The sequence below is a fragment of the Pinus tabuliformis genome, chromosome 9, assembly GCF_031772625.1.
Source record: "Pinus tabuliformis cultivar Carrire ecotype Pingquan chromosome 9, CPIR1, whole genome shotgun sequence".
Taxonomy (NCBI): domain Eukaryota; kingdom Viridiplantae; phylum Streptophyta; class Pinopsida; order Pinales; family Pinaceae; genus Pinus; species Pinus tabuliformis.
The window spans coordinates 1,718,176,862-1,718,202,439 of NC_142307.1; the positions used below are offsets into that span (position 1 = coordinate 1,718,176,862).

The 25,578-nt window shown below is 37.6% G+C and overlaps 1 protein-coding gene across 2 annotated transcripts in view; it reads left to right on the plus strand.

Moving 5' to 3' along the window:
* The window catches only part of LOC149155570 (stromal processing peptidase, chloroplastic-like), a 308,857-nt gene that overhangs the window by 31,551 nt on the left and 251,728 nt on the right, over window positions 1-25,578 (plus strand). For both annotated transcript variants that reach the window (XM_089445727.1, XM_089445728.1), the window contains exon 3: window positions 8,889-9,133. In XM_089445727.1, coding sequence (XP_089301853.1) covers window positions 8,889-9,133 — 245 coding nt within the window. The remainder of the gene's footprint in view (window positions 1-8,888; window positions 9,134-25,578) is intronic.

Sequence of the window (25,578 nt, forward strand, 5' to 3'; positions counted from 1 at the left end):
GGGCTGACACTAGCGTGAGGCGAGTTATAGGTAGTGTTACCGCTCAATCTAGCAGGGGTCCTGGGAGGGGTTCGAAAAGGACTACTACTAGACCAAGTGACAACAATGGGACAAGGACCCACTGTCGCCTCAGTGGATGTCCCCTACACTTTACAAACTTTCATTGATGGGAGGAAATATAGTTACCGATCAAACGGGAACTATTACCTCAAAACGGGTACTCTAACCCAAAAATCCCCCAAAAACACGAAAAAACAGGCTGAAAACGAAAAGTATTGATGTTGGAATAACACTGTTTTTTTCGAGGTACATTTTCAACATTTTAAAAAAATGGCAGTAAAAACGATTTTTTTGTGTGCAAAAAACACCCTGAAAAAAGTGTTGATGTTGGAATAAGTCTTCCTTTTCACGGTTAATTTTCAACATTTTTTAATAATGACGTTAAAAATAAAATATCATGACTTCGAAAATCTTTAAATTTGCAACGATTTTCAAGCATGACATTAAAGATAAAAATAACACGTCTTTGAAAAGTCTTAAAATTCCAAGATTTTTAATCTTGACATAAATTTTAAAATATCATGTCTTTGAAAAATCTTAAAATTCCAACAATTTTCAGGCATGGTGCTCAAGAAAAAATACTTATAACTGTTTTCAACCATAACATTAATGATAAAATATCATGACTTAGAAAAACATTAAAATCTTGACAATTTTAAAACCATGGAATTAAAACCAAAGATTATGACTACAAAAAAATCTTAAGTTTTCAAAATATTTCAAACATGACATTATGGAAAATTTTTATGACTTAAAAACCTTTAAAAATGAACACCTGAATGAAAGAGTTAATATACCAAGAGTAATTTTTTTTAAATGCTAAACGTATAACAATTTTAAAATCTTAGCCTAAGACAACTTGATACATTGCAACAAAAAATTGAAAATCAGCCATCAAATTAACACGCACTGTAGGTGAACTAAACCCATTGTAATGAAAACTTAGAGACCAACCATGAAATTGACACATTGTGGATATGGACTCAATTCATTACAACAAATTTTTTAAGACCAACTACCGAATTGCACATAATGGGATCGGGTAGCTAGACGAGCATTGACACGGACCCTGCAGAAATATATATATATATATATATATATATATATATATATATAAATGAAAAATACAAAAGAAAAAAAATTCAAATATTGAAAAGAAAAACAAAAAGAAAAAAAAACACAAAAAATAATAACAAATAATAAAACATAAATAAAAATAAAAAACATGACAAAAAAATCAACTATATAAAATATATAAAAAAGACAAAAAAACCTATAAAATGTAAATAAGCCAAAATTAAATTAGAAAATTTAGAAATTAAAAAAAGAAAGAAAAAGGAAAACATTTCAAAAATACACATAATTTAAGAAAAAAATTAAAAATTAATGGAAAAAACAAAAACATTTTTTTTTTGAAGTTGAAAAAAAAAAGTTATAAAAAGATAAAAATAACAAAATTAAAATAAAACATTTAAAAAAGAATTTAAATAAATAAATGAATAAAAAATTTAAAAAATTTAACATTAAAATAAAAACCACTTAAAAAAATAAAAAATTACAATAAAAACCATTTAAAAGAATAAAAATAAAAAAATTCAAAAATTAAAATTGAAAAAAAAAAATAAAAAAACTGAAAAAACAGGCCTTGCGTGGCAGGGGCCCATTCCGGGGATCGACCCCTACCACCCTAGGGCCTGGAATCGACCCCTGCCACCCTAGGGCTTGGAATTAACCCCTACCACCCCGGGTGGGCCTGTTGGGCCGCGGGGGTGGGCGGGGAGGGAGTTGCACAACTTCCTCCTTGCCCACCTTCGTGGCTCCATCCTCGTCCTCCCCTGCGGCCTAGTCGGCCTGGGGGTGACATGGAGTCAGCTCCCGCCACCCTCGGGCCGACTTGGGTGCAGTGGTGGGCGGGGAGGGCACTGCACGAGTCGGCCCCTGCCACCCCCGCGACCCAACAGGCCTGGGGTGGCAGGGGTCGTGCAACTCACTCCCCCTCATCCAGCGACCCAACAGGCCTGCGGTGGTAGGGGTCATGCAACTCGCTCCGCCCCCCTTCCCGCGTTCCAACAGGCCCGGGGGTCGATTCCTGGAATCGACCCCTGCCACCCTGGCCTGATTTTTTTATTTTATTTTTATTTTTTTATTTTTAATTATTATTATTATTATTATTTATTTATTATTTTTTTTTTTAACTTCAAAAAAATTTGTTTTTGATAATTTTTATTTATTTATTCTTAAATTATGTCATATTTTTGAAATATTTTCCCTTTTTTGTTTTATTTATTTATTTTTGTTTAAATATTTAAATTTTACAAGTTAATTTTGTTTTTTTTTACATTTTAAAGTTTTTTTTGTATTTGTTATATTTGATTTTTTTGTCATGTTTTTTATTTTTTCTTTTATGTTTTCTTAATTGTTATTATTTTTTAAAATAATTTGTGTTTTTATTTATTTATTTATTTTTCAATATATATATATATATATATATATATATTTGCTTGTATTCAAGCTTTTGTGATCCATACTGAATTAAGCAAAGTCTTTTGGTAGAAATCACATAAGAGAAATTTTTGGCCGACGCGTTTCGAACCAACAAGTGTGGTTCATCATTAGGACTAGATGAAGAGGTAGACCATGGCAAAGGCTTAAATAGAGAGCAATAATAGTTGTGTGTGTGTTTTTCTGTCAAGCCTCAAGCCCCAAGTAGTAGTGTATCAATTCAAGGTCCTTTATGTCAAATTATGCTTCTAGTTCCCTTTGAAGGCAACATCTTTTCCTCTGACACAAGAGTCCAACCTTTGTCAGAAACAAATCATTCAATCAATCCCAAAGTACGAGATCTTCTTGAATCATGAGACTCCTTTTTCATGTCCTTCAAAAAATCAGGGTAACTCTTCCAACTAAGACAAATGTCTTATCATGAACCTCTTCCTTTTACTGGGAGAAACTTCTTGCTTCTATACTTCCATCCACTGCACATTGGACCTTGAATTTTCCTAGGCATAAATAATCAAGGTATACTCTTAATTGCTTGCTCCCTCTAAACTCGGTTCTTCTTCTAATACACATCGGGAAAGTCTTCATGCTTTGCTTCATTCTTCCAATTCTTCCATCTATTGCCAATGCCTGGGCAGCGTTAGCCATTGTCCTGCAATATTCTTTGAGAGGATATGAAAGAATGATTACATTCAAGCAAAGGTTACGTAGACACGAAATTGTCAAAGGTAATAACAATAGTAAAAGAGAAAAGTTATAGAATCCTTATCTTTTGAGGATAGAATCATGTCCCTCTTAATCTTGGACTTGTAATTTTCATCATCCTCGTCATAAGCATAAACTTGATGTCATTTCGTTTTTGCAAAGTCTGGGGTTTCCTTTTATAATGGAAACTATCATTCCTAGGGTACAAACCCTTGAATTTTCTTGTTCAAACCCTTGCTAGGGTTTATAGACCAACACTCTAATTGTAGCTTGATAAGTTTCTCTCTTCATCCTCTTCTCAACTTGCTGGGGTTTTTGTAAACCCTAGATTCTTAATCTGCAAGGGAAAGAATGGGTTCCTCCTTGATCCTATACAAACCATATCACAATCGAGCTTCAAAAGAATTACTGCCACAGGCCACTTAATACTTATATGCCACACTTCAAGTTGTATTGTAATTTGGATCTCAAGCCAAACCAATCCAAGAATTTCTTCAAATCAGGTCAGCTTTATGTGATATATATTTCGTCCTTCCATTATGTATAGAAAACAGTATCATGGTCACATCATAGATTTGTAACCTTCACAGACTTGTGCCATAGAAAAAGGTATTCAGAGATAAAGATGTTCAAATACTTGTCACAACAATGCTAATGTAATTCGAATGCCATGGATGTTGCTAACTTGTATTCCGTGGAGGTAATAAATGCAATATATTCAGTGTTAAACAACACAAATGGAATGGACTAGATGTGAAAGATAAACGTGAATTGCATATTATTAACAAGATTGACATATTTATACATTTCCTTGTGACCCTTGGTCTTCATATACCAAGTGGTCTCTTGGACTTCGGTGACTGTTCACATTCGACACCAACCCTTAGTAGATTAGGTGCCCAACATCCTCCCCCTTAATCCGAAGGGGTATATATGAGTCCATAAAAAGAGCTGTAATACAAAAATACAATAATGCATGACCAAAATAAGCTGAATGTGCTCTCTGAGATGATGGTATAAGGTGGGAGAACTCGAGGTCTCAATCGACGGTGGCTTAAGGATGACCACCAACACTGAAACACTCAGCGCAGTTCCTGGAACTCTTCCAAATCTGGCAAGACGCTGAAGTCTTCTACTAGAGGAAGTGCTCCTTATTGTTTTGAAAACAGAGACCATTGGGGTCTCAACATGGAACGCTTGGTGCGATTCCTGGAACTCTTCCAAATCTGGCAAGAAGCTGAAGTGTTATACTAGAGGAAGTGTTCCTAATGCTTTGAAGAGGGAGACCATCAACCTGGAAAAAGGGAGGTCTGCAACCTACGGTGGTTTAAGGAAGGCCACCAACCAAAGGCATGCTTAGGGGCTTCTCTGTCTCTAGCTACAACGTTGAATCTGGGTATGGTTCTCTGTGGCTGTAGGCTCAGGGAACAAGTTCAGGTTGTGGCTCAAGCTTGCATAATGTGGCTTTGAAACTTGTAGATGACCATCATTCCCCCCTGTTAGATACAAGGAGAAAAGATGGAGAAAACTCAACTGCAAGACTTTTCAAAACTCGAGAACAAATTCTGTGCTATGAGCGAAATAGCTTCCTGGCTATTGAAGCCCACTACGAAGAAGCAATCCATCCAAGGGGAATCTTTGTTCTTGCAGGAGATTGTTTCTGAAGCGTCTGTTTTAATGATGAGTGTTTTTATGACAGTGCTTGCACGGGTGAAGATCAAAACAATGATCTTTCACATGGGCAACTCTGTCACAATGTTGGCATTTGACAATCTGTGGCTGCGAATGAGGAGCAGGAACAACTGATGATGAGATGTTTTGAAGAAATCCATCACTATGAAACTGAATTGGCTTAGAGTAATTTGGAGTATGAAAGGACACCTCCTTGTCATATCCAAGACCTGTTGTGTGCTTGTTGCTGACAAGCTCTTCCCAAGGTCTGATGATGGGCTTGGGAAGTGCAGGCTGAATTTCTGCATCTGCATGCAACTCTGCTCTTTCAATGACTTGATTAGTTGCTGGCAGCTGATGGGAGTCTGTGTCAATCTCAAATAAAGGGTTGTTCTGATAAAAAAATAGTTCAGAATAACAACTCTACTGTTTTAATTCATCTCGCTTGAGATTCTAGCTGCAAAAATTCAATCTTGTCCTGTGCATTTTGTAGACAGAATTTAATATCAGCAAGAGTGGTTTTGCTGATTTTGATTGTGTCCTCACTTGTAGAAAATATCAGATTATTTAGTAATTCTAATACTCCATCAGCCATTTTCCGATTGAAGACTATTGGTTAATTCAACTATGGAGGAGTGCTCAACCCAAATGAAGTACTTCCACTCCCAAAGAAATTAGAAGTGTCAACAAAACTTATTGAAGAGCTACTACCAGCACAAAATGTAAGTGCAATGTCAAACCTGGATATCAAGAACAAAAGCAAGCTGCTGTCCAAACCACTTCTGTATCACAAGAGAAGAATGTTGATGCAGTCTTGAGCTTTATGATTGTTCGATGAATTGAAATTACATATCCACTCAGACAACATGCATGGATTGTCCGACCACATACAACATTATATAGAACAACTTCAATGTCACGCTACCAGTGGATAAAAGCAATCGCTCTAATAGGTAAGGAATCAACCCAAATACATGGTTGTGGAGTATGAGATAAATTGGAGAGTTGATTGTGTGCAGTGGTTCTTAAGAGATCCAATACAAATGACTTCTCGCCCCCTATGTGCAATATTTCTGATGCTTTTATCCTCCTACAACGGACCTTCACACCTGTTCTCCTCTTGGAACCGTGGCCATATCCTTACAACCATAAATTTTCTTAAAATTACCCATTATTTTGAAGGACATTCGGCACATTGGTCTCGAAAATCAATGGCAGTCAGCGAATCTGTCCTTTAAGCGAAAGCGTTGTTTTGTGCTTCCTGCTGAATTGTTCCCCCGCATTTGCCAAGATTTAAGCTTGAAAATAATTTCCTTGCTATGCATGAACGTTCATTGAATCCAAAACCCTGTTCATGGTTGCTGGAGTAGTTGTACGAGCCTTTGAAAACTCTGAGACAAGTCACTGTGTGAGACTAGGAACGAAAATTTCGCATATAATTAGAAGAAATGCTGATGTTGGGCTTGAATTAAGATTCAGAAAAGCGGGCTAGGTTTAGAAAATCACAGCTGAGTTCCAGCTGCAAATTGAACGTGGCGAATTACATATGCAGACTTCCAACGAGAAGAATTATGTATCCATGCTTCCAATGCAACGAAATGCACTTACAGTTGTCAACATAACGATAATATACCACTTTTACAAACACTTTCCACGGTTTTAAGCCACACAAAGCAAATTCAGCTTGTTTTGGTATAAAGTTTAACACAGCAGCAGTCAATAAAATTTAACGCAGCAACAACCATGTCATAGCATTAATACAGGTTTTGAACCAGCAATACTCACAACATCAATGCTAATCCATATCCATCATAAATTCAATGCAGAGAGATGAATACATATACCCAATGCACCCAGAGATATTTGCTGCCAACACAGATGTAATTCGAACCATTCAATGTAGAGCTTTGAAACAACATCCAATACTGCTCTTCAAAAACTCAACACTCCATTTCCAGTCAATGATGCTCCCTTTCTCGCCGAGAGCTCCATTCCAACGCAGTCAAATAGCACGACCAGCGATTAATATATTCCAGTGACATGACCAGAGATTTAATGTTTTGCTTCAATGACTTTCACAGGAACTGCTTCAATTCATTTCTCAGGACTTCAAATAAAATCACAGAAAATGCACCAGGAGTATGGACTTGGAATTAATGCACAGCTAAAATGCAGAGGTAACATTTGAACGAGGAATGGAGAAAGAGCGCACAACTTCCGTTGGTTTGCAGGAACAGGTCTGAGTGGGAGCATGAAACTGACAGAGAGTGTTAGAGCGTTGCATTGGTAGAGAGGGACAGGTCTGGCAATATTCCTCTTTGCAGTCGCAGGGGCAGGTCTGCTCACAACAGAGGAATGGCAGAGTTGATAGAGGTAACAACCTCTATTCTAGAGGCATAAAATCCACAAGGAGGAGAGCATTGGTTTACAAAGGCCACAAAAACAGGTGGCTCACACTTAAGTAGGGCAGGAGATCACCTGCTCTGATACCATGTTAAACAACACAAATGGAATGGATCAGATGTGAAAGATAAACATGAATTGCATTTTTATTAACAAAGATATACATCTATACATTTCCTTGTGACCCTTGGTCTTCATATACCAAGTGGTCCCATTGACTCCGGTGACTGTTCACATTCCACATGAACCCTTAGCGGATTAGGTGTTCAACATTCAGACTTGATTATTGTTTAAGAAACTTGAATTTGATTTTAGTTTTATGAGTACTTTGGACTGTTCATAGAAGCTTGAAATTCGGACTACTGAGGCTTGATCTCATCATAATTCCACAAAGTTGTCATGTACTCGAATCATTATTACTTAGGTTCAGATCACTTCAGAGGTAGTTTGGATCTCAGAGAAGAGTTGATTCTTGTCTTGTGATCCTTCAGACTTGGAATAAGACTACATAATGCGGATGCCTTGGATGCCATGTAGCTTTATGAAATTTTGACTTTGGCATACTTCTAGATCACCTTCTACAAGTTCAGATTTTTATTACAGAGACTCGGACCTGTTTTAGGAAGGAGGAGACTAGGATACGATAGCTTCAACTCAGGTACCACAGAGTTACCGCAACTTCAATTTGGATGTCATGTACCATAGAGAGAACTCAGATAACTTGAGAAGCTCGGGCATGGATTCCAACACATAGATGGATCTTGAGGACTTTTAGACTTTTAGCACAAAATTTCGGAATATCAACTGCAGACTTTTTCGATAGACTTCAGATCACAGAGGATAATTCGGACTGCTCTTTCAAGTGTAATAGGACTGCTACGGTTCTGATGTTGGTGATAATGAACATCACTGTGATGATACCCTTGGTGAATTGCATTAGCATGGGGAGCACATCTACTGGGCTTTCAACTTGTGTCATTATCATTGCAAGTGCTCCAACTTACCATTCCACAACAGCCTGACAGGCTTTATTTTGTCTTGGCTTGGTATGTGAACAAGATAAAAAATAATTCCAATATCTTCATCCCATTACTCTAGGGGAACTAAAGGTAGTCTGAGTCCTGACTTGCTGTAACTCGAAATGCGTTTAAGGAAATATGTTCTCATTTTCTGGTGGCATTTACATATTACTGATATGTTTTTAGTAGATTCTAGCTTCTTTATAATGCCTTCTGTACTTCTTGCATTTATATACTAATCTATTTGTGCGAGATCTTTCAACTTATTTCCCTTACATGTAGAGAATGCACAGGGGTTGTTTCTGTTGACTATAAATTCTGGGTTGAGTTTATTCTGTCTAGTTTTTAAATTCAAAATTGTTATAGAAATTAATATATGAATTCTATTTCAAGATCCAAGTTCCTAGTTTTCCAATAATTTTGCTGATTATGGGATGCCAACCTTTATTCCTTAATATGATGTTTGGCAGAACAAAAGATAATAATTATCTTGGACACTTTTCTCTGATCAATTTCCTTGTTGACCTGCAGAAACGCTCAGCTATAGCACCTTCGGCAACAATAGGGCCAGATGAGCCACATGTGGCAAGCACAGCATGGCCTGAGGATGGCTTACTAGAGAAACAAGGACTAGGAATATGGGAGCATGAAATTAAAGGTACTGATATGGAAGGATTCTTAAGTTCCAGGATTCCATCTCATCCTAAGCTGTATCGTGGACAACTTAAGAATGGACTACGCTATGTGATTCTCCCCAACAAAGTTCCTCCTAATAGGTAGGTACATTACAAATTGTTGTTTCAAATATGCTTATGATGTCCCAGTTCATTCTCCCAGGAGGCTAGCATCTACATTCTATTAAGAAACAAATAAGGAAAACAATTATAATATGTGGAATTTTTTTAAGATTTCTTATCTCTGTTGAATTGTTTTCTCATTTGTGTTGCATAACCATAGTATGAATATTCTTCACTCATGTTGGTACGCAGTCATAGTGCATAGAATATGAACAAGAGCCTAAGTCACCGGGTTCGGCGAACAAAATCCTTTGGATTCGAAATTCGCCGAACTTCAAAGCAATCTGAACTTATTCGATTTGGTTCATTGAACTTGAATACAAACTCGAACTTGAAGCGAACGTGAACCCGAATACATTCACAAACTCGAACAAAATCGTGAAATTAGTGTTAGGGTTTTTTTTTTTGGGCGGTATCTTTTGTGGTTCGGTGGTTTTTCACAGTTTATATTAAAAAAAGAAAAGAATGGAAACCCTCAAAGGGTAAAACTTTCATGGATGCAAAACAACTCACTCCCCAAACTCCCTCACTCCACTGATCCACCCTCGACTCCTGTCGTGTACACTCAACCCCTGCTGCTTCACACTCGATCCCTGCATCCACAGTGACAGTGCACACTGCACACCCAACCCGACGACCCTCTAGGCTCTGCCAGCGAATGCAATGAAACCGAACAACATTATATTTGAACATTAAGCTTAAATTTAACATGTTACATTATTAGTTAGAAAGACAAAATATTAAAATAATGTATGAAGAGTTCAAGGTTGTCATTATCATGTTTTAATCATGAGTTGGCCAGTGGAATTGTTAAGCTCATATCAACTTGTATGATATATACTTAGTAACTGTATCCTATACATAGTTTTACGAAACGGCCGAACCGAAACGGAAACGGCCGTTTCGTTCCGTTTCAATAGCCTCCACCTTGACCCGGCTCGGTTGACCGGGTCAGCTATGACTCGGCCGGGTCATCCAATGACCCGGCCGAGTCATAGCTGACCCGGTCAACCCGGCCGGGTCCCGTCATGACTCGGCCGTACCAATAAAAACCGGCTGTGGCAGCGTATTTACCCAAAAAAATGACTTTTTTGCTGTTTTTTAATAAAGTTAGTTAGGGTTTGTGGAGCTGAAAGGGTTATTGTGATTTGTTTAATGCTTTTGGGGTCCATTTCCCCTCCCAAACTCTATTTAAGACAGCCAAATGCTCTCATTTCACTCACAGCAGTCTTATGCATTTGAGTGAGAGTCTTCTTTGAGAGTTAGTGAGCAGTTCTTGAGCTTGTTTTGGAGCAGCAGTGAGGAGTCTTGGAGGAGCATTGTAGCTGGAGTGAGGAGCTTCTTGGGCAGCCATTTGGAGCAGCATTGAGGAGCTGATTTTTGGAGCAAGCTTGAGGAGGCAGTTTGTGCCTGGAGGTATTTTTTTCCACCTCTATAAATCTGTTTTTACTTAGTAAATTTTAGGTGCATATCAAGATAGCTTAGAGAGTGTTTTTAGTCAAATAAATGAACATTGAATCAATTTTTTTTTTTTTTTTCATTTTCAGATTGTTTTCTTAGTCAAAAAATGGCACCTAGAGCAAAAGATCCTGCTTGGGCATATGTTGAAATGGTTGATGATGAGATGTGTTGCAAGTTTTGCCATAGGAAAATTAAGTCAGGTCCTGGGGGGATTAATAGGCTGAAACAACACTTGGCAGGGATTAAAGGCAATATTACTGCATGTAAATCTAATGAAATTGGGGAGATTAGAAAGAATTTGTTGGAAAGCTTTGAAAAATTTAATGCAGAAAAGACTAGGCAAAAAGAGATACAGGCTGAAATTGGGAGGAAGAGGGAGATACAAAGAATGATGGCTGCCAACCCCCACTATGAGTTTGAGGGTTCTTCCTCTATCCCTCAAACTGATGCATCAAACCCTTTCCGTTATGTTCCTCCCTCTTTTGCTTCTGTTCAAGATAAGGGAAAGGGTAGAATGAAGGGTGATGGGACTATCAAAAGTTTTTTCACTCACTTAGGCTCCTCTCCATCAGATGCACATGGTCCTGAAGTTAGTAAAGGTCTTGCTCAGCCCACTTTAGATGACCATTGGAAGAAAGAATTGAGGGAGACTGCTTGTGACTACATAGCTAGATGGTGGTATGATGCTGATATCCCCTTTAATGCTGCTCGTTCACCATATTATGAGCCTATGTTTGAGGCCATACATGCTGCTGGAAAAGGCTTCAAAGGCCCTACTATGCAAGAGCTAAGGGGGTTTCGTTTGCAGAAAGAAATTACATCAATTAATGAGTATTTGCAAGATTTCAAGGAATCATGGGCAAGAACAGGGTGTACCATCATGTCAGATGGATGGACTGATCAAAGAAACCGTACCATCATAAACTTTCTTGTCTTCTGCCCACAGGGAACCATGTTTTTAAAATCAGTTGATGCATCTGATAAGGTAAAAGATGGCCACTTGTTGTTTCAGCTATTGGATGAGGTTATTCAGGATGTGGGGGTGGCTAATGTTGTTCAAATCATCACAGACAATGCCTCTAACTATGTTCTTGCTGGTAGACTGTTAGAGGAAAAACACAAGACCATCTTTTGGACCCCATGCGCTGCACATTGCATAGACCTCATGCTTGAGGATATTGGAAAATTAGATTGGGTCAGAAACACTGTAGATAATGCCAAAAGCATAACAAAATTTATCTACAATCATACATTGGTTTTGAGTCTCATGAGGAAACACACTGGAGGCAAGGATATTATTAGGCCTGCCATCACTAGATTTGCTACACATTTTTTGACATTGCAATCTATGCTTTCCCAACATAGAAACTTGCAAAAGATGTTTTCCAGTGATGATTGGAATCAAAGTAGTTGGTCTAACAAACCAGAAGGCAGAGAATTGAAAAGGAAAGTCCATGATGAAACTTTTTGGAGAAAGGCAGCAGAGATTGTGAAGGTTGCTGAGCCACTAGTTAAGGTGTTGCGGTTGGTGGATGGGGAAAGGTTGGCTATGGGCTTCATTTATGAGGCTATGGATCAAGCAAAGGAGCAAATAAAGACAGCATACAAGGATAGAGTGGCAAAGTATGGGCCCATTTGGGCAATCATTGATGAAAGATGGAACAATCAACTCCATCGCCCTATACATGCAGCTGGGTATTTTTTGAACCCACGGTATCATTATAAAGCTAAGGAGTCAGGAGCTTTGAGGGGGGAGGTCAGAGATGGACTGGTTGATTGCATTGAGCGCATGGTCCCATCGGAGTCTGATCAGCTGCTGATACATCAGCAGGTCACATCCTTCAGCAATGCAACAGGTACCTTTGGGAAGAACCTAGCAAAGATTGCAAGAGAAGCAGATGAGCCAGGTAAACAAAAATTTCAATTTTCAATTTCTTAATGGTTTTACTTTTTTTATTAAAGTTTGTTAAATCATTTATAATTTGAAAGTTAGATATAATTTGTAATTTTGTTGAGCTTCAGCCTTCATCTAACTCATAATTCATTACACTCCTATGTTTTTTGCAGCACAATGGTGGGAGGCCTTTGGTGGCCAGTGCCCTGAATTGCAAAGGTTTGCAATTCGTATTTTGAGTCAAACTTGCAGTGCATCTGGGTGTGAGTGCAATTGGTCTGTCTTTGAGAGGATTCACACAAAGAAGAGAAACCGTTTGGAGCAAAAACTGTTGAATGATCTAGTTTTTGTCCAATACAACCTTCGGCTCAGACGGAACCAATTGCTGAACAAAAGACCTGATTCAGATCCCATTGTGTTGGAAGACATTGATCCAACATCAGATTGGGTAGTGGAGAGTCGTCTACCAGAGTTTGATCCTGATGAGGATCTTGATGAAATTGATGTTGAAGATCCACTGCAGCGTGTTCAGTTGAATGCAGATTCCGATCCACCAGCCTCAGTCTCACAGCCAGCTAGTAGGACTCCAGTTGTAGGTGCTTCGCCTTCCTCTGCTCAGCCACGACAGAAGCGCAGCCGCATTTGTACTCTATCTCAGCTTGCATCTGCTGCACAGCCTAGTGGTACTGGCACCACTTCTACAGTTGCAGTTGGAGACGATGATGATGAGGAGGAGCCATGGGGCCCCTTGTCTGACTCTGATGATGATGATCCAGAGATTGGTCGAGATGATCTTGGCTCCTCTGGCAGTAGCTACTAGCCTCCTTGGTTATTTGTATTTTGTTTTGACTCTTGAGTCTTTGATCATGTATGACAGACTACAGTTGACTATGTATTTAGTATTTACTATTGCCATTGGGTACCACCGTACCATTTTGATATAATGGATTGGTTCATGAGCCTACTTTGATCATATGTTGTCTTCCATGTATATTATAATGTTGTGTGTTTGGAAACTTGAATGAAAATCTTTAAAATTATGTTTAAAATATTTAAAATTATGTTTTTTTATAAAAAAATAAATATTTAATGTATTTTTTACAACGACCGAGTCATTGAAATCGAGCCGGCCGAGTCATTACCGAGTCCGAGTCCGAGTCCGAGTCGATCCTCGGCCGAGTCCGAATCCGAGTCCGAGTTGTAAAACATTGATCCTATATACTTAGTAATTGTATTTGAAACCACGCCTACAGTTGTACCTCCACTTGTATATTATTTTGTTGCCTTTGTGTGTGTTTTTCGGCCTTTTATATGTGTTTAAAGTTTAAACTTTAATTGAATTGAATTATATATATATAATCAAATTCCTATATGTCGAATTTTATGCCGAACTTTATCTTGCTAAAATTTGAAGTGTCGAACATTATTCAAATTTCAAAGAAATCGAACTTGAAGACAAACACAAACGCGGTGACTTTGACAAGAGCTGCCAATTCCCTTGCCCACGTCATATTACTGTTTATGTGAATAAACTTGATGGTTCTTGATTTATTTTGGGACCAATGAGCTGTTGAGAATGGTGTAAGCTTTGCTTTCTGTCACAACCAAATTTATAATGCATCTCTTATTATATTTAAGTTTGGTTAAGGCTAACCTAGTCAACCTAGGCTCATAACTCTTTGGGGAATGTGCCCTACCCCTTGTGTTGGGATGAGTATTTCATTATCTGGAATCTCTTTTAATTGGCTCTCTATTTGTTTAGCCAATACCTCTGTTAATTGTGCTCTTAATTTATTTAATTCTCCAACATCATCCTTAATAGAGCTTACTAGTTGTCTAAGTATATTTCTTTTATTTTTAAGCTCATTTTATTTCTGCCTTACTTTCTTTTCTATCCATTTCATCTACATTTTTTGGAGAAGACTTCTGATAGTACCTGGCAGTCTGGGCTTGTTCCGATGAAGTAGCTGTAGAAGGAGAATCGTGTCTCTGATCAGGAATCATATGTCTTTCATAATAATCTAGAGAATCTGCCACACTGGGCTGCTGTAGGGATATGAGTTGATCAGTGAGCTGATCAATGTGTTCTTAATATTGACGACAAAGGGTAAAGTCACCAGCAAAGAGAGACTAGTGAATACTTTAAAGCAGAAACATTAGTGAACATTAAGCATTTTGAAAGAAAACTATGATCTGAACAAGAAGAAGCTGAATCATTTGGAAGAGTAACCTGACCAAACTAATGTTGTATATCTTCAGTTTCAGAGTTAGAAGAAGATGCAGAGACTGAAAATATTCACAATCAGAACTGTAATGGGATACTTGTTCCCATTCCTCTGGTTCATAAGCAGATTGGAAATATCCATGAGTTTTTGTTGGTACTTAGACTTCTGTTTCTGAGGACAACTGATGGCCCAATGATCTTTCCTTTTGCATATAAAACAAATAGAAGTCTTGGATGGACTCATTCTTTTCTTGAAAATAAATTTCGATCTGGCTGGAGTAGATGATTAGATCCCTTCTTTTTGAAGAATTTAGATATTTTTGAACAAGAATATTTACGCTGGTTGCAAGAACAATTCTTGCCTGTAAAAGAGGAGGACTGTTTATATCTTTTATCTTTTCCTTTATGACAACCAAAATGGTAAGTCTCAGCATAAGTATTGCAGATGTCAAGATTAAGCCCTAACTGCTTTATTATATTCTTTTGAACCTTTCTTCTGAGCACTCCTTTTGCAATGCAATTATAATTTGATCTTGTAGTTCTGCCAAAGAAATATCTTCAATATTTATTTTGTTCAATTCCATATTTTCTTTGACAACACCAGGAAGCCTTCCTGGCATGGATGCCGAATAGTGCCTAAGATAAGCAGTATTATCGGGATTTGGAGTCTTATATAGTAGACTTTGCATTATGCAATAAAAATCAGAAAGCTGTTTAATATTGCAAAGTCACTGTGACATATACAACTGAGCATAGTGATCAGTTGAGGGAGGAGTAACACCATAAAATTCTCTCATTAATGCTCCATTAGTTTTTTAGATTCTATAATGCTTATTTTTTCTTCATGTCAGAGACGATCCCACTATAATCTCACTACTCCTGTGAATCCCCAAGTAATTCTTAATGCTAATTCCTGCCATGAAATTCGTTGCTTGTATTGGGCCTTCCGTGTCATGGCCCATGCATTTAGTCTTTAAATAGTCATCAAAACTTCATCTTTTGGTTTGCAATTAAGATTAATTATAGGAGCATGATCTTGTTTTTCCTTGCTCCAGGCAGGATAATTGTCAGTATTAGAGGGATCATAGGGAACCTTAGAATTTGAGCCATATTTCATTTTACACCATTTCTCCCAGGCAGATTCAAAAGGTTCAAAACCCTTATGTTCACCATTAGTTCTTGGCATTTTAACCTGAAAATTTTCAAACCCCTAATGTTCCCTTTTCTTGGAAGATTCTGGATCTTCCTCCCTCTTAACCATGTTTATTTGAGGAAAATTCTTGACTGTAATAATTCAAAATTTTCATGAGCCAAGCTGAGTGCTTTTTTTTTTTTTTTCTACTTCTACTGGCCCATAGCTTAGTTTTTTCTGAATTATATCAGAAGAAATAGTAATAAATGGAGACTTGAAAACTTGCTTTTCAGATTCTCTAATATTTATTGGAGATGATGGCTCTATATCTGGCAAAGAAGCCTTCAAGTCAGCCAAAACATACATAATGATAACTAACTTTTCTTGGATGTCTTCTATGCTTTGCTGATGTTGTTTCTGTAATTCATCAAGAGAACTGACCAAAGGATGTGATTCAGCCAATGTTCTTTAGTCTTTATAACATCTTGAGCCAAAGCATCAATATTTTGTGCAAGACAAAGAGATTGATATTTGTTATAGTTTTGTAACTTGATAAGTTCAGATGGCTCTATTTCTGAGGGTTTTCTATAATGTAGAAATTCAAGATCTGACACTAATGCTCCATCTGCAAATTTTGGATAGAATTCCTGCGGCCAAGTTTTCTTTCTTGAAAATATACTTTTCTTTCACCTTCCTTTTTCCCTAGGAAGGGCACTAGACAACATCTTCATCTCTTTGGTTGGAATTATTATCTAAACGCATTCTGGACAGTCTGAATGCTGCCCATTATGACCATCCACTGTAGAGGGAAGAGACTTGGTAACTTCAAAAGCTTTGGTTTGCACATGAGGAGTAGCATTTGATGAAGAAGAGGCTTTAGATGCCTCTGAACAATATTTACATGAGAAGGAAGTAATCTATGTGACTGTATATGGGCTCTAAGATCAGAATTAGGAATAGTTATACGAGGGGTAGGAATAATTTTGTTGGATTGTGATCATCCTAATCTTAGCAGTCGGGAGCATGTCTTGGACTTTGAGAGGAAGTAGGTCATAATCTAATTACTGGACCAGCAGCTGTTTCAGCAACTTGCAATTTTCGAGGTTCACTTTCCAAAAGGTATTTTTGGCTTAATGGTTGGTATGTATGTATCCACTCCTCAGGAAGAGTAAGTTTTGAAAATCCAAGGGTTATGGGAGGAGCATTTCCAGTGCCAACTAGCACACCTTCAAATTGTGCATGGTTAAGCAATTTAGGATTAAAAGCTGGCATAGTTGTAGATACAAAGGGGAGACAAACAGTGGAATGAAGCTGGGCAATTTCAGAGCAAGGGGTAATATTGAAGCCAGAAAATTGGATGTATGCTTGTAGTAATTCATTAATACAAGGGTCTGTTAGAGAGACTTGACAACACAGTGTAATCGAGGACCAAACAGGGCCATTGTGCAGAGGGCCCTCAAATCCTCCCAATAAAGCATCTGTGAATTTCTTGTGACACAGGAGAGACATAACACATTATGTCTTGGAAGGACTAAAGGATTTATTCCAAACTGGATCAGGTCGAGATGTACATGGCTGTAGTCTTGAGCTAATCTCCTTTTAACGTCTTCTTATTTCCATCAAAGGGATTTGATATACTGGCTGAGATAAGGAAATTGGAACATTGATAGAAGTAAAATGAAACAGACTTGTAGCACGGAATTGAAACATAGGAAAATCATAAATTTTTTCAAATGCAATAGGAGGGAGTTCCCATTGGGGTTAGGATTTGTACTCCTGGGCAACAAGTTTGGAATCATATAATTTATCATGAGAGAGCCTATTAAGGATCATGGGGATCCAAGAATGCTGTGTCTTTTTAGATGATGCATTCTCATTGAATGAACTACTTCTTGCCGTTTCTTCTACTGGGACCTCTCTGTACACTGTTTTACGTAAATAGGAAAGAAGGTCTATAGAAGTAAGTAAGAAATGCAGCACTCGGACTAATAATAGCACTTCTGGCCTTCAAACGTCCAACTCCTCAGTGGTTGCATACAACAGGTTCTTCGATTTCATGTCTTGCTTACTAGACAGTTACAACACATCGCTCAAATACTTTTGGAGGTGATATATGGAAATAAACACTGCCTTTGACACCAGAATTACCAGGATCTTAGACACATCGTAGACACAGTAGATAGCAGATATCAATGGTACACAAGTCACAGGGGATAGACAAGATCACAAAAGCAGTCACAGAAACAGGTACAGTAAATATGCCAGGACTTCCAAGGATAACAATGTGAGAATTCTTATTATTATTATATGAACATTGCAAAAGTTTAGTAAGCTTTTGCTCCTCAGGATCCTCTGATGAGGTAAGAGAAGAGGATATACTCCAGAATATACAAGACAATAGGACTTTTAGGAGTTCAGGTATCTTTTGTTGCTTAGGATTCTCTAATAAGGCAAGAGGAGAGCATACACTTTTGAATATACAAGACTTTGAGACACATGGTATACAAAGCTTGGACACATTGGAAGCACACATACTCTTGAAGACTCTTTGGGATGCGATACCCGAATGGTGAGGCTTACCCTTATTTATACAAGAGTTGAGGCGGTGGAAGAAGCCTCTCGAATTACTATTAAAGATTCCCTTTGTTATCATATCAGACCATATATGTACTGATTAACAGAATCTTGTGCAAAATAGATTTACATAGTGGATTTTGTCAGCTCGGACAACTCACAGAAACCAAATAATACAAAGTGGAGTGATTTTGGCCACCCATGAAACCATGCGATAGAATATTTTCTTGAGAGTTTATGTACAATAGAATATTAAGATCTTGCATGCCGTCCATCATGCTTCCTCATCTGAAGATGTCAGTAAGAAATCTCTGGGATCATTGATGTCATCTATGCAAGGTGGAGCATACATATTAAATTTTTTGAAAGGTGACATATACACGCTGGGCACATATTCATTTGATGGGGCTGCAATTTCTCCGATGAAGTTGCTTCAAACTCTAAAATGAGGATAACCAGGTGGTTCTTCATGAGTTAGTTCCAATTCTGATCCTTTATACTTGATTTGGAATTGAAACCATGCTTCTAATTTTGCAACTTCCTCCATATCTTGGTGTAGTAAATAGATGAATTGTGGGGGAGTTAAAGATAAAACTGACTCATCTCTGGGACAATATTTGTACATTACAATTTGAAACCATGGACTCCAAAGGGAGAAAGGACTTGAAAGTTGAGACTTCTCCACATGACATATACATTGTGACACACCTATACTTCTTTACATATCTAAACAAGGTGCAATAGTCCATATAACTGATATATGGGTCAAAGACTAATATATATCTGGTATATGGGATGTGGGTATGACTATAGACTAGCTTAATGGACCTATAATAGGGATCATTTAGACTCTTATTCAGCCAATGTTTTAAAATTTTATGGAGTACCAGAGACGGTAAACAATACATGTTGGACCAAAACATGACCAACACAAACAATATCTACAAGATGCACAAATGAGAACCCATCGAAAACCATGAGGAGCTTCATGTGGTGTAGAAGTAACCCAATCTTCTCTTGTTAAAGCCTTGATCTCTTGAGCTTTGCTTCCTTCTCTGGTTAAAAGATCTGCAATGTAATTATCTTTACCAACTTTAAGGAAAATGTCACTTTTACTTTAAGAATTTAACATTACCATGAATTGCATAGCAATACTAGGGTCATAGGCTTCATTATTAGGTCGAGGGCCATAGGCTTGAATATTAGGCTAGCCTAGGGAAGAGTAAGAAGTGGGCCAACCAACTAAAAAATAAAAAAATAAAAGAAGGTAAAATTTTTCTGCACAGAACTGGCCTATTCTGGTTTGGAGGCCCGGTTTAGACCGGTTTTGGGCCAAAAACGGTCGGACTGGCTGGTTCCACCGGTTCCTGTCCGGTTTTGATAACATTGGATACAACTTAATGGCCTAACAACTTGGTTAAGGATAATTGACAAGTTTAATTATTTAGCACAACTTGTTTAGATTTCTTGAGATTAACAATTAGAGACCAATGCCTTAGGAGTCAAATTATTAACTTGCACAATATAGATTAAAATCCAAGACATTGGATGAACAGTTGCCATTAGGATGAAAACTATCCTAGCTAAAACTAAGTGAGATGCAAGCTCTTGGTTAATTTTAGTTAGAATGTCTATTCTAGGTAAATCCTTTTCCTTCAATTGTTTTGAATTTAGTCTCAAATGTAGGTTGTAGAGAGAAGTCCAAAGGAAGGAGGCTAAGGCCTCATTAACGATAGCTCCCGTGGAGTTCTAACCACCCAATTGCCTCCGTTCCTACAAGGGATTGCCCGCAAGAGATTGCCTCCGTTCCTTGGAGGTATATTTTAAATATACGCTTCTAATCCTAGAATGAAATGCAAAATGCGAGTGAAGACTTCAGTGAGACAATTAATTAGATTAAGTACTCCAATAAGACAAGTTATTTCAAAGAGATCACAATTAGCCAAAGGGCTTGTGACAAGTTTGACACTTGAAGCTAACGATTTCAAGGAATTGTTTTGTGATTAGCAATATTATATGATCAAAGTTTGCTTATACAATTAACAAGAGAAACCTTTGAAATAACAATGCTTTAAGATATGATGCCCAAAGTGACAAGATCTCTCAAAGGAAAATACTTTGAATTACTCCAATGATTCAATGCTTACCAATGATATCCAATTATTTAGCAATCCAACAAATGAAACAAATGACAGGATCAATTATCAACTAAGAGAGAGTGATAACATCCACCACAATGTTTATTCGAATTAGGATACCGATGCTTATTACAATGATCAATTAAAGGACAATTATCTTAAGATGAGATTGCCAACAGTGATTTTCCAATGAGATTACAACTTTGAAAATAATCAACTTCTTATACAAGCAATCACTTTAACACTTTACCACTAGCTTAGGAGCACTTAGATATGAGTTCTTATGAGTGTCAAGCCTTAGCAAAATGATTTCTTACTGCTGTAACCTTGTATATCAGACTTTAATGAACATATATCAGATCTATTTTCATTTATATCAGACTTCCAATTTCATTTAGCACATCAATGATTGAGAGCATATAAATTGATTAGCCTTTTATGTTAAGTGTGCAATGTTCTTAGGATTATGTGAAGATTTTTTAGCGCACTTTAGAGATGATTTTATGAGAATAGCACCACTACTACAAGGCTACTTCAGATCTGATCATGAAAACAATGAGAAGAATAAAGGGGTAAGAGAGCATACCCTAGGCCTAGAGGCCTTGCGAATGGATTTATTGAGGTAGGCCTTTTCAACCACCTGCAACAAAAATGTTAGCTTGAAAATTATAGATCAGCCCTCTTATGATTTGAAGTTATGGCTTCTAGGGCTGATTGGTAGATTGGTGAGGCTTCAAGGCCTTGAGATGCTAACGAATGACAAGTCTGCAAAACCAAGTGCTAGCCTGAACACACAATGGATTAATGGCAAAACAATTATGGAAATCAACTCAAACCCTTTCCAAACTTACCGTAAGTCTGCAACCACAATTATTAGCCCCAGAATGTGCCAAACTTAGAAATATGCCAAGAAATGACTGCGTCTATGGGAGAGAAGGCCAACTAGGCCTGTGGCCTAGGGCTACAAGCCCACAAATGGTTGCGGCTAGGGGTAATCAAGCCCGAAAGTGTTGCGGCTGCCAAGAAAAATTTCTTTGAGGCCTGTAGCTAGAGGAAAAAGCCCTCAAAAGGGCCGCCACTAGAGAAAGAAGCCCTATTAGGGCTTTGACTAAGGGAATTAGTCCCCTTAGGGGCTGCGGCCAAGCAAAATGGGCCCACAAAGGGTAGTGTCTAGGCCTAAAAGGCCTTAAAAACCACGTGGCTAGCCAAAATAGGCCACGACTCCCTACAACAACAAAATTTTAAATTTTTATCTCAAAAAATCACTGCAAAATTGCCTCCAAGGGTTGTGACCCTCCTTTCTTGGCTGAGCATTGAGCAACTAGGGCTTGGAAGGGCTATTTCTTACCCTCTAGGGACTAGATCAACCCTCAAAACCCCAATAATTTCTTCCTTTAGCTTGGACGACTTGCTCAAAGGGCAACCCTCAAAACGCTAGCCGTCTAGGCTAGGCAAGGCTACTAGCTTTTCAAAGTTAAAATCTCTTCAAATCCTTTAGCCAATGTCCCTGCAAAAATGAGAAATATAGAGCCAAGAACCCAATATACACAAAAATCCCCAAAACCCCAATAGTTATAAAAATAAAAGGTTAGTATTTAAAAATGCAAGGGTTAGTGGAAAAATAATTTTACAAATATGTACAAAATAAGCTTTTCTCTCATTAGCATATTAAACTTTATGGCACAAGTAAATAAATTTGAAGATAAATTTTTGCAAAGCCCTCTTGCATAAAATTTTCGTTATATCAAGATTTGGAGCCCAACAAGGGTGTGATCCCCTCACAGTCTGTGAACTTGGAAGCCAAGTGTTGGAGCAACTTGTAACTCAATGCACTTCAAATGATATTAAACAAAAGGGGTTTGATTCATACGATAGATCTATAAATCTGGAGATACCTACCAGACTTCTCTAGCTCTAGGGTGTTTACTCTCGCCCGACACCTAAAGCAAGATACCTGTGCTAATAGATGTTCCTACTACTAGAAATTGAAATAATAATCAATGTTATAATAGTTTAGAGCATATCAATAAAACATCCAACGCATATCACAAATCAACAAATGAGAGATACCTTGAATTGAAGACTTTTTATTGAGTGCAAAGAAATTCCAGCAGAGTCTTGCTCAGTACATCAAATGATCATTATATCATCCAAAGATGAAATGAGGAGTTTCATAGCTTCCTTATATATAAAATGAGAGAAGAAAATACCTACAAGTGGAAAATAATAGTTAGTTGGCTTGATCCTCGTCAAAATAATCTCATCCTCAATCTTCCTCTGAAATAACTTGATCTCCTTCATCGATTGAATTTTATTTTTTATTTTTGAAGGAAAATTTGAATATCTCTTAAAATCCCTTTTTTCCTTATCCAAAAAATAATATTTTGGACTTTTATCCTCAAAAAATTCACTTTGACCGTACCACCAAGGTCGAAGGGGTCAATTTCTCTTCAAAAATTGATTTTTCCCTTGGTGGAGGATCTCCAAAATTTATTTCTTTTTTGACCCATGAATTTTTAATGATTTTCCACTTGGAGAGAATTTAATTTCTCTCAAATTATTTTTTTGACTAAAAAATAATTAATTTTCTGGCTAATTATTTCTTTTTATTTTTGCTAGAAAAATTAATTAAAAGACTCAAAAGGGGAATAAATATTTTTCCACCCTCTAAGTGTATCTATAATAAAATAATTTAGCCATGGTGTCTAAATATGAGTAACCATGCACTAAATTATTCATAGACACACTTTTACATCAAATAATTACAATATCAACCCTTAGAAGGGGAAATACACATTTGACATAGACCCTCAAGACTTTACCCAATTTTGCGACAAGACACATGATCTAGTATGAAAAATACATGGATTCGATAAACACTATGACTCACCTAAGACCTTGTCAAAGAGTTCCATTCTAGATTTGGGGTATATTTGGGAGAAACTATGCTGATTATTCGTGTTTACAAACACACATAATTCAGGGAGGTTAAAAACTCCTAGGATGAAACCCTTTGAGAAGAATCATAGGCTTACCTAGGTGTTATTACATGGCTTAATAGTCATACTAGAATCATTTACAACATAAAATTTCAAAAAATGGGTTTACAATGATAAAAATGATGCTGAATGATGACAATGATCTCTGAAAAAATTTGTTCACTGCTTTGTATTCTACTTCTCGGATTGTTGACATGTACATGGTCAACAACGTCACTTGGGTAAACCCTTAGGTAGTTTGTGTTTGAAGATGGCATTCTATGCTAAGCACTTCATGGTGATAAAGGATGGACTCATTTGACCCCATTACATGCTTCACCATTAGACGTATGTGCTTTGGATCCCATTGGGGTAGCTCAGAGTTGGCTCCCATAGATTGCAGATCAAGGTTGACCCCCAAATTGACTGATCATACATGATTTGCGAATTGTGCTATTTGTGATAAATTGAGACTGAGGAGCATTTCATCTTCTGTTGCCCCAATTATCACGAGGTCTATGGGAGATTTCATTACTTTAGGGGGATCCAAACCCTATCCGATTTCTTACAATACTTTGACTAGAGTTGTCTAGCCCTTTACATACAAGTGGTTGTTAAACTTCGTGCCCATATGCTCCACCTCCTCCTAGACTAGATCCTGTTTAGCGAATTATGTCCTTTGTCATGCTGTTGCAATCAACCAGGGGAATCAAGACATAGATTGATAGCAACATTGACTTGGACTCCAAATCGTGCAATCTCGAGGGACCATTCCCCTTCCCCCAGAGAGCTCAGAGAAATCGCCAAACCAGAGCTCTTACTAGCAAGCAATTGAGGTGTTGGAAAATGCAAAGTGGCAACTATTAATTCAATTTTCCTTAACCTTAATATTTGCTTGTGAACTTTGTTAGTATTCTTATGTTCTTTATTTAGATATTTTCATCAAACAAATATCAAGAACATAAATAGTAACAACATAGGACGTATAAATTAGGTTATCAGCTAGGGCGAAACCCCTCCAAGGGGAAAAGCCGAAAAGCTCTTCTCTTCCTGTAGAATCTGCTTCAAATAAGACAACAAAGACCTAAACCCTAGACCAAGTCCTCCAAAGCTAGCCCTTCCATAAAGTACTTCCTTGATATAGCACCAACTAGCTACAAACTTCAATTTCAGCCCTGTAGTTGCTGTAAAAACCCTAACTCAACTCTTCACGAAGCCTTCCTTGATCAAGACAACTTCTTCCAAGGTCAATGAAGTCAAACCAGAGTATTTTGCTCTCCTAGTTACTTGATACGCTACTGGAACTTGGACCAACAATTTCCGCCTTGTTGGAAGCTGCAGAGACATTAATCCTTCACACGTGAGGGAGAGAGCCCAAAAACAAGATTTTCATCCTCCTTTCTTCTTCTAGACCTTTGCTATCTTCTTCTCCTGCTTCCCAGCTACAGATTGAACTTCCTTCTTGAGATCGAATTTGTGAGTGAGTGGATTGCAAATGAGGTCTAACTGCTCTTTTATATAGCCTTTCCAAGGGGTCGAATTCCCTCCTTTAGGTTGTGTTGTCGCCCAAAGTGTACACCAGGGGCTACAACGCACAGTGCAAGAGTGTACTCCATTTAGACTCTCTCTTAGCTAAGTCAAGGGTGGTAGTCCTTAAAGGTAAATGGAAGAGGAAAACTTGTTGGAACAACAAGTTCTAGGAGATTAAGGGCAAGATCAATACCTCTCTAGGCAACTTGAGATTAATTGGCAAGTGTGTTTATTAAATGAGAAAAAGTAAATCTTAACAAGATGAAGTAATTAAGGATAATGAGGCAATAGCGAGATTACTAGATGTAGACCAGTGCCTAATGAACAATGTTCAATATAAATTATATGACTTGCACAACATGAAAACTTCAAGTTACTAGATTAGCAGTGTTGCAAGAAAGTTAGTTTAATCGATGAAGATATCCAAGAATGTGAGCATAAGTGAAGTAAGAACAATTGCAAGAAAGAAACTTATACCTCCAATATAATTATG